The 20,523-nt window shown below is 31.3% G+C and overlaps 1 protein-coding gene across 2 annotated transcripts in view; it reads left to right on the forward strand.

Annotated features, from left to right (window-relative positions):
- The window catches only part of LOC148602336 (integrin beta-1-like), a 47,582-nt gene extending 35,919 nt beyond the window's left edge, over positions 1-11,663 (forward strand). For both annotated transcript variants that reach the window (XM_088551823.1, XM_088551822.1), the window contains exons 15-22: positions 505-635; positions 2,245-2,390; positions 3,812-3,915; positions 4,816-4,902; positions 6,204-6,327; positions 6,751-6,861; positions 8,762-8,931; positions 9,768-11,663. In XM_088551823.1, coding sequence (XP_088407949.1) covers positions 505-635; positions 2,245-2,390; positions 3,812-3,915; positions 4,816-4,902; positions 6,204-6,327; positions 6,751-6,861; positions 8,762-8,931; positions 9,768-9,884 — 990 coding nt within the window. In that variant the 3' untranslated portion in view covers positions 9,885-11,663. The remainder of the gene's footprint in view (positions 1-504; positions 636-2,244; positions 2,391-3,811; positions 3,916-4,815; positions 4,903-6,203; positions 6,328-6,750; positions 6,862-8,761; positions 8,932-9,767) is intronic.
- The last annotated feature ends 8,860 nt before the right edge of the window (positions 11,664-20,523 follow it).

The following is a 20,523-nucleotide window of genomic DNA, read 5'->3' on the forward strand; positions in this document are numbered from 1 at the left end:
TCATGGGTTAAAAGTCTACATATTTTTATTTTTGATGTTTTGTTTTAATTGCCATAGTAAACAGAAATAAGCATTCAATTTTTCATATAACCTGTGTTCTTAGGATATAAAAAACATGGAATGCACTGTAAATTTCAAAATCAATGGAGTTTTTTATTTTGATGTTACTAAATAAATCATAAATTTTCATGATTCGGAATACTGTAAATGTATTAATTTTCACATCTGCCAATTTTCATGGATTCCATAAAATGAACTTTTGGAAGTATCAATTTTCATGGTAACAAAATTAGGATTAGGATTAAATATTGTTAAAAATAAATTTTGTGTGTTCTATTTTTCATGGTTTTCTATCTGCAGTGAAAATAGCGAAATTTAGTACACCACAAAAATTAGTATGTTTACAGTAGAAAAATAAAAAATACATATGCACACAATGATTTTTTTTTTGTTTAAAGTGCAAGTACTTCAAAAAATTATTAAATATTTTAAAATATGATTTAGGTAGAGAATGCGACAGAATGTAACAATCAGGGAAGATTTGAATGTGGAGTCTGCCATTGTAACCCTGGCTGGTCAGGTGATAAATGTGACTGTGATATCAGTAAGACCGATGAAGACGCTTGTGGCCAGTTGTAAGTTGAAGTACCAGTGAGTGTTTAAGGGAGGGGATTCCAGAGTTTAGAAACCTCTCTCTTCTTGTAGGAATATTTACTTTGTGCAAAATTTTATTTAAAATGAATAAATGACAGTTTGGACTAAGCATTATTTTTAATAGGTTTTATATGCTTTTCTTATTGGCTGGAGTGTTATGTTATTATGCAGTGATATTGTTTGTCTTAATTTACCTCCTAAAATTGGCCTAAAGAAACATTCCTAATTTGTAAATAAAATGGTTAAAATTTGGTCCTAAAGATATGTAAAAATTTCCCAATCATACAAAGTTTCTCTGGCGTAAGTGTCAAATTCAAATATTGTCGTGTTTTAATTGGAAATTGTTTGTTTTTATTATAATGAAATCACTTTCGAGATCTAGATTATTGTCAAGCCATCCTTTGTAATACATGCAATTTTCATATTGTCAATTAGGAACTTCCCTGGTATATTCTTTTAATTTAATGTGTGTCATAGATATGGCAAGACAAAGTGGACAACAATGCCTATTAATCAATATTTATAAATAATTATAAATATTTATAATTCATTTATAAATATTAATAATTCATTTATAAATATTTATAAATCATTTATTAATATTTGTAATTGAATTATAAATATTAATAAATATGGCAATTATAAATATTTATAAATCAATTATAGATATTAGTAAATGAATTATAAATATTTATAACTCAATCCAAAGTGGACAAAAATGCCTATTTATAAATAATTATAAATATTTATAATTGTCTTGGATTTATAAATATTTATAATTCAATTATAAATATTTATAAATGATTTATGAATATTAATAAATGAATTATAAATATTTATAATTATATATAAATATTTATAAATAGGCATTTTTGTCCATTTTGTCTTGCCATATGTAGAAGTTCTGAATGCTACGTTGTCTCTTGCCATTTCTTTCCCTATGCCGAGAAATACCCAATGAAAAAAATGACGCACAATTCAAATTTTTTCCCAATTTACACAAAAAATTTGCATATTTTCCCAAAATGAAGAGTTGGGAGTAGTTTTGAAAAAAGCTAATAAAATAACTGTTTAGAATCTCAAAAATTCACCTAGGTTGGAAGACAGAAAAATCTTAAGGCACTGGAAGGTAAGATTTCAATGATGAGGATCTGCTGAGTTAGAGAACAGTGATATTTTACCAAACTGAGAGGGCTTCTGATATTTCTTAGTCTTACATTTTCTGGAATGTTCAATTTTTTTTTTTTTTTCACTTTAAAAATTAATTTTATGCTAAGAATTTCCTGCATAAATTTTAACCTGCTTTGTATTTACCATATAAGTTGTTAATTTTTTCTGGAGCTAAAATTTGCATTTTTTTATCAAAACTGGATATTTCTATTTTAGCAGTATCCAATAATTTTAGCAAACTGATATATGGTCACAAAATAGCAATTAAATTTTCACAGAACTTCAATTTCACTTCCTCAAGATTCTTGCCAATATAGCAAGATCATTGCCAAAATAACTATTTATATGGTAAAAACATATAGTAGATACCTACGTGACACAGATCCAGATACATTTGTATACATATGTATTTATTTGTAGTATTGACGGGAAATGGATATTCTGCAGTAATGTAGGTGAATGTGTTTGTAGTAAATGTGAATGTCCTGCTGATTACACAGAAAAATATTGTGAATGTAATAACAAGGCTTGTGGTGGATACATTAGTACTGGAGAGCTGTGTAATGGTAGGGTCACTTTATCGTTAAATGTTCAGTCTTTACAGAGCATCTGAGTTCTTTCTAATTTTAATACCACAAGTGGTGAGGTATTATGTGATACCGTTCAAAAGTTGTCTGTCTGTCTGTCTGTCCGTCCATCTCCTGACAGTTTCCAAATGGGAACTGTACGTTTTTAAGTTGTTTTCCTCCTACCTCCAAAAATTGTTTACAACATGGCAGCATATCATTTGATATCCCTATCAATTGCTCCATTTAGTTACTGCATGAAGGGTCTAACAACACTCCATTCTACTTTCTGTTCAGATGACCTTTCAGAATACTAGGGTTTTTCCTTAGATTAATGCTGTCAAAATCATGAAAGATGAATTTTGATTGGCTGATCAGAAAAGTTATATGAACAGAAAGTAGAATGGAGTGTTGTTATATCCTACATAGAGTGACTGTAAGTTTAATTTTAATTAGATTATCTTTGGATGCACTCATTTTTGCCTTCAGTAGTGTAACTTTTTCTTGAGTGGGGATGGGATTAATATAAAGTAAAGTTAGTCCAGGAAACTTGTAGTTATATGCACAGGAATCTGAAAATGATGGTATAATTCTACAAATCTAGTTTGAAAAAAACATTTTTTTACTCATTTAGAAAATTTCCTCAAAACTGCCCTCAAAATAAATGTTGATCAATTGCTAAAAACTGTTCTAAGGCTTTTGTTTTATTTTTATATTCTAATTGTTAAATACAGGGTTATCTCCCTTTCACATGAGTTCAACTGTCTTCCTTTAAAATAGATAATATAGGGTTACAATAGCACAATTTATGTTGATCTTCAGTTTTCAGGCAAATTAAGCCCAGGAGAAAATACAGAAACATTTACGATTGGTGGATAATGAAAAATTGTACAAACTGTAAGGAACCAAAAATATCAAATTTGGAAGCTAGCAGCCTATATATGTGTATTTTATGGAGCACTATGAGGCTACAGATGGCTTCTGAAAATTGATGTTTGGGTTTTTCTGAGGTTCAATTTACAGGCAGAAAGGCGGCATGACATAGTGGTTTCTATTTCAAAATTTTAAGCTAAAGAGGTGTATTCTAGCAATATCGTGTTAGATTGGAGAAATTTCACCCAGATTTTTTTATTTAGATTTTCGTGGAAGTGGGGACCTTCTATACGGAAATAGCATTGTGAATAATTACTTTCTTGTATCACTAAAGTAGAGTTCTCCAAATAGATAACTATGGCTATTATGAGGACAGTGAAACCTTCCCAGACCAGATTCTATCTAAAGTACCTTCATATCAATTCATTTATATTTGAAACCTGTATAAACCAAAAACCTCCCCTATACCAAACAAATCTGTAAGTCCCAAAGAGGGTCGGTTTAAAGAAGTAACACTTTAATGAATTCAATTTTTTTTTATTTTTAAGGTAATGGTGAATGCAAATGTGGTGTCTGTGAGTGTTATACGGGCTACAATGGAACGACATGTGATTGTCCTTTATCTACTGTCCCTTGTCAAACTGCTAATGGGGTATGGTTTACATCCTGAGTTCTGGGCCCAATTGTTCAAAATTTTATCCACTGGATAGATACTTATCTAGCCAATAGCTTGTATAGATTTCACTAGACTTATCCAGTGGATAACTTTTATCTGGGGGATGACTCTTTCGAACAACCAGGTCCAGTTGTTAAAAATTTTATCCTCTGGATAAATACTGTAAACATATTCATTTCCACTGTGGACAGAAAAGTGTAAAAATTAGTACCCAGGAATTTTTTAATTATATAATAGTTGGTCAATATCATGATATTTAGACTGCCCACAGGACAGTGGTAATGACTAAGACAGCAATAATGACCATGCAGCAGGCTCATTATCGCTGTCGCAGTGAATACCACTGTCCTACGGCCAGTTTAAGTATCATGATATTGACCACTTTATCAACAACTATCATGTTTATTTCATTTCCTTGAAATCAGATTTTTCACTGATATGAAATAACACTTTACAATGCTTATCATTTGTTAAAAAAAAACACACACACACACAAAATTTATAGACTGTTTCCTTTTTTTCTTACAACTGTATAATTTTTTTTTTCATGTGTGGAAAATTTTGCATTTTTCTTCAAAATCTGGGTGAGGTAAAAAAAATTTTCAAAATGTAATTTTTCATGGCAGACAGAATAAGACAATGATGTATTACTCTATTTTAAGTCATAAATATTTCATGTGATTCATTTTTTTGTGTTCAAATTGCTAGGCTACATCATGGTACAAATTTACACTGGCATTGGTAGATCTAGGAAAAAAACATCAGCTTCATTTTAGTACAAAGTAATAAAACTTTTTTTCAATTTTTCATGCCTATACTCTTTATATGTCTTAGCAAAGGACGAGGAATTATTGTTAAATCGTCTTTTTATTTCAGACCCTTTGTTCTGGTCATGGAGAATGTGTTTGTGGGAAGTGTGTTTGTGAGCCTAACTATAGAGGGAATTTATGCCAGTACTGTCCAGTAAGTTTCTAACAAAAATTATGTAGAAAACCTCTAATGGGTGAAAACATGAATAAAAAAAAAGCACCCAACACCCAATACTTTAATATAGTAACTGAAGTATTTGTTTCATTAGAAAAAAATGAGTAAAAACCAGACATGGTTTCATAGGGGGGGTGGCGGGGTAGACCCGGTGTAACACCTCTACCATCCTCCCCCTTCCACTAAAATTTGGGGAAAATGAATTCCTTTGCAAGGATTCTTTATATTTCATTACTCAGCTTGGTCTTTAACTCTATTTATGCCCCAATCCTTGATTAACCCCCTGAAGACTATACTTATTAAGTATTTAGAAATTTACTATAGCTATTTATGATAGCAAGGCAGAATTAGTTTCATGATAGAAAATTGTTTTGTCAAAATGATACATTTCAGCGTAACGGCATAATATTTCTTTGATGTGATTTGTGTTATTATGGGAGATTTATTATGTTATTTTTATGGTCTTTATTGTTCAGGGAAAGCAATATTTTTATTTCTATGGTTTATTGAATCCATGATTCCTAGATGTAAGTTGTTGTTGTTTTGTTTTGTTTTTATACCCCCTCGTTAGGAGAGGGGTATACTATTTTATATTCCGCCTCACATTGAAAGGGGGTATATTATTTTATATTCCCCCTCACATTGAAAGGGGATATATTATTTTATATTCCCCCTCACATTGAAAGGAGGTATATTATTTTATATCCCCCCTCATTAGGAGAAGGAGTATACAATTTTTATATCCCCCCTCATTTGGTGAGGGGTATGCTATTTTTATATCCCCCCTCATTAGGAGAAGGGGTATACTATTTTACCGGTATCTGTAATTCTGTCATTCTGTAGCATATTTTTCCATAAAAAAATTCTCAGCTTCTGTATATCACAGGCTGTTGATATCGTATAAAAATCTTTGTATAGGTAAAGTGTATCGTGGGATGTATTTTCGTACTTGTATGCCTTATACTTCCTGTTTGCAGAAAAACATGAATTTTCCTTTCGTTGTGATTGAAAGCAGGGTATCACTAGTGAGCAGTCACTGGCAAATATTTGGGTGGTTTTTTTTTTTACTTTGATGGCCCAATAAAATCTGTGAATAAATGAAGTTAATATGAACCACAAAAATTGACTCATTAATTATTTACGGTATCTTGCGAGGATATTTCATTTATCGTTCATGGATTATGGCGGGTTATCAGTTATAAAGTTTTTATAATTGTATAAGTTGGGGCATCTTTGATGATCAGATCATCTTTCTGAAGATTTACTCTTTGCTGTTTTAGGTCTGCCAAGGGTGTGATGCTAACAAGAATTGTGCTGAGTGTGTGGGATTTAAAAAGGGGGTATTGAATGAAGCTGAATGTGCAGCACAGTGTGAACATGTCACAGCAGTGGAGACATTGAAAGGTAAGCAGTGGCATATCCTGGTGGGGGGACACACACAGAAATAGACTATTTTCATAAATTTTGCAATAGATGGGGGGGGGCCTTGCATCTGCTATTGGTAAATTGTTGGGGTTCAATAAGGGGGACTGAGTTACTCTATACCTATATCTTTACTACCATCATATTTCTTGATTTCTGTAGATTAGAACTGTAAAATAAGGTCCATTACATGGATATGTATGTACTGATGCTTGGCATGCAAGGCTAAGCATATATGTCCAATAAACTGAAACGGGTATCAGGTCGGGTCCGCAGAAATGGGTCAGGGAAGTGAAAGTAATCTTTACATTGATTTAAACTTAAAATTTTTAGACGGAGAAGTACTTTAAGTGCAATGCTCTGTTGTAGGCTGTGCCTAACTCTTATTTTTTCCCTTTTTTTCAGTGGAGAATGTAACAGAGTGCCAGTTTTTAGATTCAGAGAGATGTAGAATTGAGTTTACTTATGAGGTGGATTACATTTATAAATTGACAGCTGAAGTGAAAAATACAAGAAGTAAGTAACGACAAGAGGATCCTGGCAACTTACCATTTGGGTTTTTGTATATTTTTTTCCATTATTCTGCTACCAGTTTTCATGTTTTTAGCTACTTAGACTTTGTCTGTAATCGTATAGATTTGGGGTTACAAAGTAACCAGTGCATTGTGTTTTACGTTCGTTTATCTCAGTCTAAATATGTCTGCCCATACTATATAACGTCATAAGAACATAATGGAAAGTTAGCATTACAATTTTCACGCTAAATTCACAACATTCTCCAGGCCAGCAAAAATGTGAAATGTAATATGAAAATGTTAACCTTACTTTAAAACAATATGTATAAAAATCTCAAATGTGAAAATGAAAAGAATTATTGTCCAACACTAAACGTAATAAAATGTTGAAAATGTTCACTAGTACTTATACACTGAATTAAATGTTCATTATTGGATTATAATTAGAATTAACTCAATTAACCCCTTGTCCATTTCTTGGTCTGTTTCCTCGCTCAGATAGCAGCCTCTCGTCTTGGTGGTATATCGTCGTCATCATTTGTTGTAGAATCATCATGGTCCATGTTAGTTGATAGATACATTAGCGGTTTGTCCATGTTTCCCGCCTCTGAATGCACTTTCTTCAGCTCCTCGAATTTTCCCTCAAGTTGTGTTACCGCTGCTCGGTTTCCCATTTGTAATGTTTTCTCAATTTGAAACTGCCATTATATTATCTGTACTTCACTGAATTTTCTCAGAAATTTTTCAACAGAATGTTAGAAAAATTAGGTTTTTTACAGAGTTTTTCCCCTAAAACATTCATTTTCTCTGCATTTTAATGAAATTATAACTCAATCTATCAAAATGGTATTGAAAATCTTTTTTTTTTCTTGGTTCTGATGCAAATAGTTATATTAAACTTTCAAAATGATGGTGTTTCACCCTCTGCCTGATTCTTACAAAGACTGACATCTCACCACACAAGGTATTATATGATACTTTTCAATAAGATGCATGACCATCCATCTGTGTTGTCCTTCCCCTGACGGTTTCCAGATGATAACTTTAACTGTCAGAAGGATCCTTTACTAATCTTGCATAGTTTTTGAGTATCATGGTAAAGTATAGGTCAAGTTTGAATTTCAGTTTGATTGAGTTGTTTATGCAAAAGGTATGGCAATTTTAAGTTGTTTTTACCCCCAAATTTTGTACTTTGGGGTGGGTATCATTTAATTTCCAATTCAGTGCCCTACTTTTATCAATAAAAAAAATGAAAGTGAAATGACTCCCTCCCACATTAGCGTTTATGCAAAATAGCCTTAGACCCTAGAAATCTAGAAATCAACTTTAAATAATCTGTTATGATTTCTAGATTTTCAAATATAAATGATTCACAAATTACTGGAGGATAACCCAATATATAAATAGCAACGTTTTAAAGTTTTAGGGATTTTTTTTTTACAATTCCCATGTATAAAAATGCATTACAGGCTATATGGTAGGTAATTTCACAGCTGCCATACAAATATTTTTTGTAGGTACTGCATCCCTTATGTACAATTTACACTAAAAAATTCTAAAAAACAAGACTTCATGGGGGATTTCGCATAAACTGGCTTTTTTCAAAAACCTGTCTGACTCTCAATATCATTGCAAAATGTAGATGCTTTCACTGCATGAAATAGTGAAAGCTAGTATTTATGAATGAACAAAAAAAAAAAAAGAAATTAGACTGATTTGAACAATTTATGAAACTAACATTTTTTATTTTTCACTTGCTGTGATGCTAGTCATGTGAAAAAATGCTGGTCAGATTTTCTGGATGCATTTACAGTTCATTTATTTCAATTTTTGCTGGATAGCACTTTGAAAATACATATAAATAATACAAATCAATTTTTATCTCATGTTTCTATTCTTAGCATGCCCACCTGGTCCACCAGATGCAACCACTTTAGCTCTTGGTGTTAGTGGTGCCATCTTCCTTGTCGGTCTTCTGTTGCTGTTGTTATGGAAACTGCTGACCTCATTTTTGGACACAATGGAGTATAAGAAATTTGAAACAGAAATTAATGATCCAAAATGGGGATTTGTAAGTAATAATGAAAAATATTATAAAACATTTACCGTGTAAGTCTCGTTATAGTTTCATTTTCTTTACTGGAATTTCCGATGTAGAACATATTGAAAACCGAAGACCAATCTGCATTTTATCGTATATAACATTGCAAAATCTTCTATTTTCTGTTTTTATTAATACCTTTATTATGTAGAAATAGTTATTTGTCATTTTTTAATTGGTATTTTTTACACAAAAAAGATGTTTTGCCCTTAACACTGAACTCAGTGCTCTCTAAATGACAAATCTCTATGCTTTTGAATGGTAGACTAGGACCCATTCTTGTGAAATCACGGGTCATATGACGAGACTTACATACCCTATTCTCAAGACAGTAAGGAATCTTATTTGTTTTCGAAGCCAGTGCCATTTACTACACACAGCTAGGGAATATCATTGTTTTTAAAACATCTTTTGATTGGCAGTCTTTACAAAAAAAGGTGGCCATTTTTTTATTTTTTTTATTTAACATGCTTCTGCAAATATAATGATTATCACGTATTTTTTTGACAAAATTTAGGAATATTCAATCTTAAAAATTTAGAAACACCTAAATTTCAAACAATAGATAATCTGTGACCAAAATCAATGCCAGTAACACCGGATAGTTCATGAAAAAGTCACGAAACACAAAGAGACAAGCAGCAGGAATGCAACTAAGAACCAGTGGTAAATTCTAGAGCTCCTGAAAGGGAAATTAAAAAAATACAAAAAGGCAATAAAAAAGTCTTCAATATATAGTAAAACAAACACACTTAACTGGGCACTCTTACCAATCCTTGACAGAAAATTTTGATTTTATTTTACAGGAGAAGAATCCTATATATAAGGACTGTATTACAGAAGTAAAAAATCCGATGTGTGATATACCCCAGGGACCAGATGGACCCATAGATACCAGTGATGTAGTATTTAGGAATAAATAGACTCCATAGTCTAATCCATAGACTGTGGTCACTTAGAGCCAATTTGGATGACAGTTTTGGTGCTAATATATTTTTCTGATATGAGGAGTATTAGACCTTAGATCTGGAGTTTTGTCAGATCCAGAGTGTGATCCAGGTTTTAGAACCTCTCTTTGTTAGAAAATATCAATATTGTTCACTATCATTGGTGAATGGTAAGAACTTATTATAAACTACACCCCCCTTTCTCTTAGTGTTGGTAAGGAAAAGCATTTTTATGTTGAGTTTAGGAAATAATTTAAAAAAAACATCTCCTCATCCCCTCTTGACCTAATTTTTTCACCTTTTCCCCCAAAAAATTATTTAACAATAGATGTACTGTTGTTGTCACAATAGATGTATGTTTTAAGCTAATTTGATGAAATATAATTTTCTTAGGTTTTTTTTATGAAAGCATCCCTTGAAGAAAAAATTATTTGGTAATTGTGATAAAAGAGTTCTTAAAAAGTGCTTATATTTTCTAGCAAGAATTTGTTTGACAGTTATATGTTATTTTGCCCTTTAAAAAAAGACTACTAATATACTGGCATATCAAAATAGTTCAATTTTTTATTTTATTTTATTTTATTATTATTTTTTTTTTTTTTTGAAAATTTTTAGCTTTTTTCATTTGCACATATTTTTGATTGATGAAGAAATATTCAAGAAATTAAAAGAAGAAGTTGACTCAGACAAAAATGATTCCATTTATATTTGAAAAATTGGATGTTTTAAACAAATATTTATGTAATATGTATTATGTAAATTTTCTTTTTATTTCATTATATTATTACAATAGAAAGATAGGTCTCACTAACCACTTCCGGGTCAAATGGCCACCCCCCTATGTAGTACCAAAAACACACTGAACCTAGACATATGCATTGTAAGTGCATTATTTGTGTGTATTATGATTAAAAGTAGCCAAAATAAGCTGAGAATGTGCATTTTAAAATTATATATGTAATTTACTACAAAAGTGTATGAATATTGTTTACATGTGTGAGTAATTTACCTCCATGCTGTCAGTTAGCAGAACAGATAAAAATGTGGATTTTCAGTATTATTTATTCAAGTAATTATTGTGAAGAATTTATACAATCATCGTACCATTAGCATAATGATTTTGGCAGCTTTATATTCCAAGCTTTGCAACGGTATGCAACTTTAAGATGTCATTTGTCCTGTGAATTCACAGTGAAACTTTGAAAATTACTTTTTTAATATGTAAAGTAATGGAAACGTTAGAAGTGGTTAGTGAGACCATAGTGGAAAGTAAGTTATCTCCCTTTGAAGATAAAATAACAATGCAGCTCATATAATTTACACTTCGAATTACTGACACTCAAAAAAAAATTGAATGACAGATCACAATTTGAATAAATTTTCATGGAAAGACTTGTGCGTCATTTTTCCACAATGATTCACCCACTGCCTGATTCTTGCAAAGAATAGCACTTGTAATGTGTGTATATGTTTCATTTGGTTTCCTTTGAGAAAAAAGCAAGTTTTAACCCATGTAATTTTAATACCCAAGTGAGGAGGTATTTAGTATAGTTACTTGATCAGGTGATTTACTCAAAAGAACTGGAGTTATCTTTCTTTAAATATCAATAAGTTTGATCTGTTTAATGTGTCCATACAACACAATTGGAGGTGGGGTCATTTAATGTCTCCTTGGATACCATATTTCAGTTAGAGTGGATGTTCTTGTATGTATGAAGGAAAAAAATATTTTTTTTAATAAACTATGCAAGACTTTGTCTGCCATTTCACTGGTGTTCTGAATAAACTATGCGAGAATTTGTCTGCCATTTCACTGGTGTTCTGAAAGGCTCATAAAGCTTTTTATATATTTTTTTTATTTTGTTACTAAATATTACAAATTAACTAAATAAGTGCAATATTATATACCTGGTCCGAAAGTAAGCTGTTTTATGCATATACTGTTTTTTACTAGTTTTTTTGTGTGCATTATTTCAACTTGTCAGCCAATATCAATAAAAAAAATAAATCTGCCACATAAAAATTTGAGATTTGTGGGAGGTTTTTGGATAATATTACTATATTTTCAGTGAAAAATGCTAAATATTTAATTTTTACACCAAAAAGTTGCTTTTACATCAAAATCTTTGACTTGAGGCAGTGTCAACGGAGGAGAATCTCCCACACAAACTGTTTCAGAGGTATACTCTTATCATTTGTGATATCTAAAATTGTGAAAAAAAATTTTAATATTGTAAATATGATTTTAATATTTGGTTTATGATTTTGAGAGTTTATTAATTATTGCAAAACAAGAAATCAATTTCTATACACAAACAAAATTATGATGAATATTTATTTTTTTTTTTTCGTAACTCATTCCTATTTTAAGAAAGTAGAACTGTTTATTGAGTATTGTAGAAATATCATACATGTAAATAATACTTTCAGGAAAAAATGGAAAATAATTTTCTCATTTTCTATCATTATTACCTCCCTTTTGGAATTGTGAAGGATTTGACATGGAAAAGTAGAGGGCTCTTACCCTACCAGTGCACCTGGTCAGTTTAGTAGTTCTAAATGGATTTCAAGTTATAGATATATTTTTAGCCCTGTTGGTGTACTCTTAGTTTATTTGCGTTATTTATGATCTTGGCCTAGTTTTAGTCCAGATAGATATCCTGTTTCTCATTCTATTCATAATCAACTAACTTTTTACTCGCATTTTATTTTGGCCTATTTTAGCAGCCTGGCTAAAAACACCTTATTTCTACTGAATATTAACTCCTGACTTAAGATCTTGGTACATCATTTAGCATCCACCAAAATAAGAACACAAATTTTTTTGTATTCCTTTTTGTTTTTAGACCACAAACTTTTACACCTGCCATAACATAGAAATTCTCTTTTTCTTCTGCCTTATACAGTTATCTCTATTCAAATGCATTTGTATAAACATCAATCAAAAGCATAAAAAATCATCTTTCCATACTCTGATATCTGAGGGGTCTTAAATGGAATACATGTTATTTGTTAATGAAGATGTGACCCATCTTTATAGAAACAACCATCTTTTGTGCTCTCCTTGACACTCTCTTGAGCACCTTCCTACTATAGGTTTTAACCTTCTTGATTTTCAAAGGTCAAAGGTCAAGGTCATTATAAAAAAAAAGGACACCACTCATCATGTTTCCCTTTTGTAATGGAAAAAAGAAAATGAATGAATATTTCCCTTATATTCATTTGTCTTCATTTAAAATCTATTTTGATTGTTAAAAATGAAAGTTTTACAAAAAAACTCTTGTTATGGAATCATAATGTAGTAATGTCAAAAGTGAGTGTATTGTATAATATTCTATTTGCTTTTATGACTAAAATAGAATGTCAACTTGTAATGTTATAATAATTTATTTAACTTGTACATGAACTTCTATTTTAATGTTAAAGTACAAAAATGTACTTAAGGGCGTACCTAACATCTTTTTTAAAATTTATTTGGCTGGTTAAAATTTCTTTGATTTTATTCAGTGGTTTACTTAGATAAAAGAAGAAAAAGATATAAATTTCATGAAATTTTAACCACATGTTCCATGGTGTTAATTTCAATGAACATATAGTAGCTTCATCAACGAAACTTTTGATCACTAAGATGCTTTGAGTTTCATATCAGAATGTCACAAAATAAAACATTTTGCTGATTTTTTCTGAGTTATTGCCTGCCCCTTAATATGTTTATGAAACAATTTAGGTATTAGTTTTTTTTGGGTTTTTTTTTTTTGGTTTCGTTTTTTTTTTTTTTTTATGGTCATCACTATTTATATAACCAAACAGGTTGCTCAATTTCTTTTGTTTGTTTGTATGTTATTTTTGTTATTTGATGTTCTTTGTTTTATCTTGCAACTAAGCTTTCTATTATACAATTGAAGAGTGTCGAATAATGCAAAGCTTTATTCCTCTACTGCATAATACCTTCTCCTGGTTACCTTTTTTTTCAGTTATGAGCAACTTCAAAAACAAGAAACAGGTGAGAAGTTTAAAAAGGTGTCCTAGCTAATGGTAGCGCTCACAAGATTGTTAAAAAAACATTATTTTGGACAAATTTAGCATGTTTTATATAGAAAATGTGGTTGCAGGATAAAAACAATACATGAACATTGCCACATATATCGATGTATTTATTTGTATTTGCTTGGAAAGTCAGATTAACTCCGAGAACCCTGATGATCTGACTGTTCCCAAAGCTCTTCAAATAAATTTGATATTTTACGGTAATAAATATATATTGTATATGTGTGTGTGTATTATCCCTGTCTAGCCGATTATCCTTGGATTATTTTCTAATGAATTCTGCTCGATTCTTGGTTCCCTTGATTACTCTTTCTGGTAAATACATATATGCCTGGTGCTTTGAGATTTTCTATTTTTTTGTACCAGTAATTGTACAGAATCTATGATAATTGGTACAGTATATTTTGAATAAAAACATTTATGTTAATTTTTTAATGTTTGTCTAATTCTAATGTGAAGTCAACAAATATGAATAACTAATTCTTACGTCTATTCCTTGAAATCCATTCTTTTAAAATTTTAAGTTTCAGAGTTATGAATAGTTCAAATTATTCACATATTTAAACTTTCTCAGAAATTGTTCAGGGGTGGATCCAGACATTTTGAAGGGAATGGGTAGAAGCTTGAATTCCTCAGAAAAAGGGAGGGTGCTTGGACATTATTTGCTTTTTGTTCAAATTTACACATGAAAATGAGATATTTTCCAATAAAAATGGGGGCCAACCCCCTGGATTTGCCACTGTTCCTTGTCAGTATAATGCAATGTTCCCATGAACAAGTTCAATCTACAAATTTACTTTCATGTGAATAAATTCATTTTTGTTTACAAATATTATATATTAAATTTTTAATAAAAGATTTAATCAACCAAGTTAAAAAAAAATTAGGCCAATTATTTATTGCATTGAAGTGGATGTACAGACCACTTGACCTCGAATCAACTTGCCCTAAATTTATCAACGATGACACTTGCAATGAAGTGAATGGATTCGTCAGACTTGATGAGAAATGTTCTTCAGATAATTGATGTATTGATTTTTTAGTTGGATTGGTTGATTGGTTACTTGGTTACTTGGTTGATGGGTGATTGGTTGGTTGGTTGATTAGTCTATTCATTGATCAGTTGTTTGGTTATTATACCCCACACAACGAAGTTGCTAAGGGCATAATGTTTTTGACCCGTCAGTCCATCTTCAGTTTTCCTGATTTTTTTCTAAATAACTTGCAGATATTGACATGATTATTGGTATATTAGTTTACCACGATAAGTTAACTGGTCAACTTTAACTTTCGTTCCGCTCCAATGATTTTTACCGAAATTTAACGGGCCTTGAACTTAGCAAAATTCACAGAAAAAAGCGTTTTCCAGACTTTTTTCTAGACGCTTGCAGATATTGATATGATTTTTGGAATATGAATTCACCATGATAAGTAGCAGGTTACATTTAATTTTCGTTCTGCTCCGATAAATTTTATCGAAATTACGGGCCTTGAACTTATGCACCATGATAGGTTATAGGTCAAGTGTACATTTTGTTCTGCTACAATGATATTTACTTTGGATTGACTAAAACTCAAAGAAATCACAGTCTGGAGTTTTAAACTACCATTCTGAGTAACAGAAGTTAGTTAGAAGATAAAGGTCTATAGCCTAAAAAAACATTCTTATTCCTTTTTTATCGAGGTCCTTCTACATGTATTTCTCTTACGAAAAAATTTACTTTAGTATCAAACATGGGGACACGTGGGGTATGTGAGCACGCTCACTAAGGTTCTTTAATGTTAGTTGGTTCTTTTGTCCTCCATCACTACATGGAAGGGGACATTGAAATATTGGTGACCATCCACCAGGTCACTGTTGAATGGAATTTGTTTAAATTTTGTAAGAATGTTAGTCTCCATTTGTAGGTAATCATATTGTGCTGCCATTTTATTGGATAAATTTTATTGGAGTTACGGGATTTATATACCTTAAGTCATTTTTATGGCAGTGGGGGGAGGGACATGTGGCTATATATCCTCAGTGTATTAGTGAGGATGGAAATTAACATGGGTTGTAAGGTATATTGTAAGACCTAAAAACAATTAGTAACCAAGCCCAACATCATTATGGTACTTATCTCAGCAAGTGTCAAGTATCTATGGATCCAACTTTAAAGAAGTTTGACTTCCAATTCATGTGAAGTCTGAAACATAGCAAAATACAATGTACCAATGCAGGATGAAATGCAAGGTTTATATCAAGGTCCACCCAGCGGCAGGCGTTCATTTTGTCGCTCTAGAGTGAATTTCGAAAGTCAGATGCTGTTCTGAGCATGGGTTCATAATCAATTGAAGAAAATTTTCCAGTCATAAAGATGCATGTGCACTCCAGTTAAGGATCATGCAAAATGTGATACATGGTTAGAAACCTACATATTTTAATTCTTGACATTTTGTTTAAAATGTTATAATACGCAGAAATTTACATGTGACTTTTCATGAAACCCTTGGTCTTAAGAGATAATAAATTATATCGAATGTATTGAAGATTTCAAAATTAAGGGAGAGAACTCTGTAAATGGCATCGAAATACAATAGAAACTTGGATTTTCCATGTGAATTATCTCCTAAGAGCAGATATATTGGAATGAGTAATTACACATTTCATCTTTTCGATCCATAGAGTAACTTTGGAAGCCTTTTTGAGTGTTTCGCATATATATAATAATTTGAATGACTCTTATTAAGAACAACACTTTAATTTCCAATGCACGAAATAAGTCAAGGAATTCGTCTACGATTCTTGATTAAAACCAGACATATTTTTATTTTGCCATCAAAGGACTCCCTATGAATATATAAGCAACCTTCCAAAAAATTGAAATTCACGAAGGTAACTAAGCTAGAAAAAAACCTGTCATGTCTAACTTGTCCTTGTCAAATTGTGTCACCAGGAAATACTTGTGTATTCGTAGTTACTAAACAAAATGATTTCTTTTCATATAGTGGTCCAGCTAATTGTGTGACCTTGTACGTTTCAATATGAATTTGACCTGTGACCCTGTTCTTTTAACTTTTTTATAAACCTCCCTCGGGGTTAGATTGTTATCGCCTGTCAACTTCTCTGCTATCAGAACAAAAATCTAAATTTCGGCTCCATATTTTTACAAAAACTACATTGTTGTTCTACTATAGGCTTTTAGCAGTACAATGGACTATGCAAGTAAATGAAAAGATACCAATACCTCTATTGTAAATGACAGATCTTGATTAAGAAAAGGTCGAATTATTTGAAAGTGAAAATTTTTTGTGAAGTGAAGTCTTTGTCATTTACAAAATTTGACATTTTGACGTTTGTCATTGCTAATGTTGAAAATAGTTTAAATTGCATGGTTTAAATATGAAAATGGAAAAGTGGAATTATTTAAGAAAAAAAAAACAAATGAGTTTTTAATGTCAAATCCATATTTAAGACACAAGCTTCTACAACGTAATGCTTACGTTGATAAGCATTAAAAATGATAGAAAAAAAGCAGATATTTTTTTCGGCAAAGGAAGAAGTAAGCTTTTAATTATTGATACACGAAGAGAAAATTTTAGATAAAAATATAGACGGTAACGTGAAAAAAAAACACTACAAAACACGAACTAGTCGTACAACATAACAAAACTATAGCTTTATTTTAATATTATTTTGGCTGATCTAATGGGAAAGGGGGTACTATTCTCTCGTCTTAACGGCTTTGACTAAGTTTAATTATGCATCACTTTGGCTCATTAGAAAGCTAAGATGCTAGTATTTGAACGTACAAAGGCTTTTTTGAAGTACGACATTTAAAAAAATGCCCATTACAGATGAAATGGAAGAAATTATGAAATTACGAACTTTCGTCTTTTTTTGAAAAGGTCATTATTGTCGCCTTGAAACTGATGAATAAGCACATGAACTGAGCAGATATATTGAATACATTGATATACATGTATAATTAAACCAAAAGTTTCAACTTGTCGTTTCAACGTCGTTTATGTGCTTAAAATTAACATTTTGGTTCATGTTTAGGTATTTTTTCCGGGGTAGAGGTGGTAATGTTTTACCTAATTGGACTTGAAAAAAAATCAAATATTTATCATATAGGCTCATTTGAATGCTTAGAAACTAAATAAATGTACTGTATCATAAAAAGCTTCTTTTCACTGAAAAAATATTAATAAGTGGTAATATAGAGGAAAATCTGAAATTCTGTAAATTCCCCTTTTTACGTTTTTATAGTAATTGTAACCCCAAAAGAAAAATCTTAGCGCCTTAATTTTATCAGATATGTTGTGTACATTATTATCTTATATGAATGCATAACATATAAGTTTTACATATCGGTATGCCGTGAAAGACTGTTTTGTTTGATACTGAGACCAGTTTTCTAGGGGTGGGGTAATATTTTTAACTTTTTGGGAACACTTTTCATTATAAGTAGTTTTTGTGCTTTTATTATGCACAAAGTTGAAGTATCAATCGAATGACACCATATTGAGACATTTTGGTTGAGCAATAACTTGTAGAGTTTAATTTATGCGATCTTTTTATGAGAAAATCGAAAATCGTTTTTTTTTTTTGCCGTTTTTGATAAATCCTTCTGTCTAAAAAACTAAAAAAATCGCCACGATTCATCAAGAGAACCCCATAAGTATTCATTGTGATAATACTAAACATAAAAAAGCTATTTTACCGATGCATAAATACATGTGCTCTAGGGGTTTTGGCAAAATATGCCAATTTAAGCGATTTTTCGGTGGAGTAGGGGTATATATTTTTCAGTTCACTCCAGAACCATAAGTGTTACTTTTTGGAGCCATTTGAAAGCTGCGACATTCAGCTACATTAGGGTATCTACATATATTCAGTTTCTTAACACGTGATGTCTAAGAAAACTTAGACGTTCAAACAATTTTGGCTTTTCGTGTCATTGTGGTACAAATATACTAGGTTGAAGTCATCACTACAGAAGTTTTATGGCCTCCATCATGAACTCGTGGATCGTTATTGTGTATCCATCTGCATCATAAAGACTGATTTGTTCATCATGTCATAGTTTTCCTCCCCTCTTTTGCCTACCCCGGACTTGACTTTTTATGAGCAACTCGGCTGGTGTTTCTGAAGAAAAAAAACAGAGGACGCTTACCCTACCGGTGCACCTGGTCCATCCTCCCAATTTTTAGTGGAGTCCGAGTTGCTCATTTACTTTTGTTAGTTGTATTATTTTAATTACTTAATGTTCTTTGTTGTGTATGTCTGTTTTCCATTTCTGGTCTTTGTCCCTGGATTACATTCTTTTGATTTCCGCTAGAACCTACTATTTTATATTGAAAAAAGAATCCGAGGATATTATTTGTCGACAAATTGATTTGAATCCCAGGTCATTGAATAATTCACTTCTATTTCTACGAAATTCAGTTGCAGGCTTTATAACCAGTCTTAATCATTCGGTTGTTGGCTTTATGAGCAGTCTCAATCATTCGGTTGTTGGCTTTACAACCAGTCTCAATCATTCAGTTGTTGCACTTTCGCCTGAGATAAAAGACTTGTGTAACATTGGCACTTTGTACTTGTACTTGAAATACAGATCTGAATGGACTATCGATCGTTACGTTAGTTCAAACATATTTATTCATGAAAGCAGATTACGCTTACCCTACCTGTGCATCTGGTCCATTCTCCCAGTTTTTAGTGCAGTCCGAAGTGCTCGTTTGCTTTTGTCGTTTTGTATTGTATGTATTGTTTTTTTTGGTTATTTTATGGTTTTTTGTGTGTGTGTCTGTTTTTATGTCTGGTCTTTGTCCCTGGATTACATTGTTTTGATTTCCGATGGAATCTCGCGGGTCACTTGATTACTCTTTTAGAAGACATTTAGTACATACATATGAGTGTAAATTAATTTGAGATAAATACTGTAATCTGATTGGTTGAAATATTTTTGTTATATCTCATGATCAATGGATAAAAAATATTGACACGCTCCTATTCAGTTAAATTCAGATCTACTTTTCTCATGTTTAAAGATACAAATATGTTTCAAAATTAATTTATAAGAATTGGCTATGATAAAAAATTTGTCTATTGAAAAATAAAAAAATTTCCACGTGAATATTTGTTTATTGCACTTCGCCCAATAAACAATATGCACATGGAAAATTTATATTATTTATCAAAAGGCATTTGGTAACAAGTTCAAAACCATCTCCTGATTATTTTTTTTTAGTTTTAACTTAAAAACGTTATAAATACAGAGTACGTAGACCGGAGAAAGCATCGTTTGTTCTCTGTTTTTTTTCTACACCATGACTATACCTCTATCATTGGCAATTTCTGAATTTTATCTGCACTGGTACTTAAATGGACGGACAGGGCGGTAAACTTATGTTTGATAGGATTTCAACTTCAAAAGAAGGTAAAAAATAATTGGAACCTAGTTTGGATCTAAATGTGTTACATATTTTTTTTATTACCAATGAAAGTACAGCACGGAGATGGGATTGCATTTTCTTGTGCATTCCAGACTTTACACCTGTATTCGTACTTGTACATGCAACC

This window comes from Perna viridis, chromosome 11 (assembly GCF_037379345.1).
Source record: "Perna viridis isolate PV_CMFRI_1.1 ecotype Kerala chromosome 11, ASM3737934v1, whole genome shotgun sequence".
NCBI lineage: Eukaryota > Metazoa > Mollusca > Bivalvia > Mytilida > Mytilidae > Perna > Perna viridis.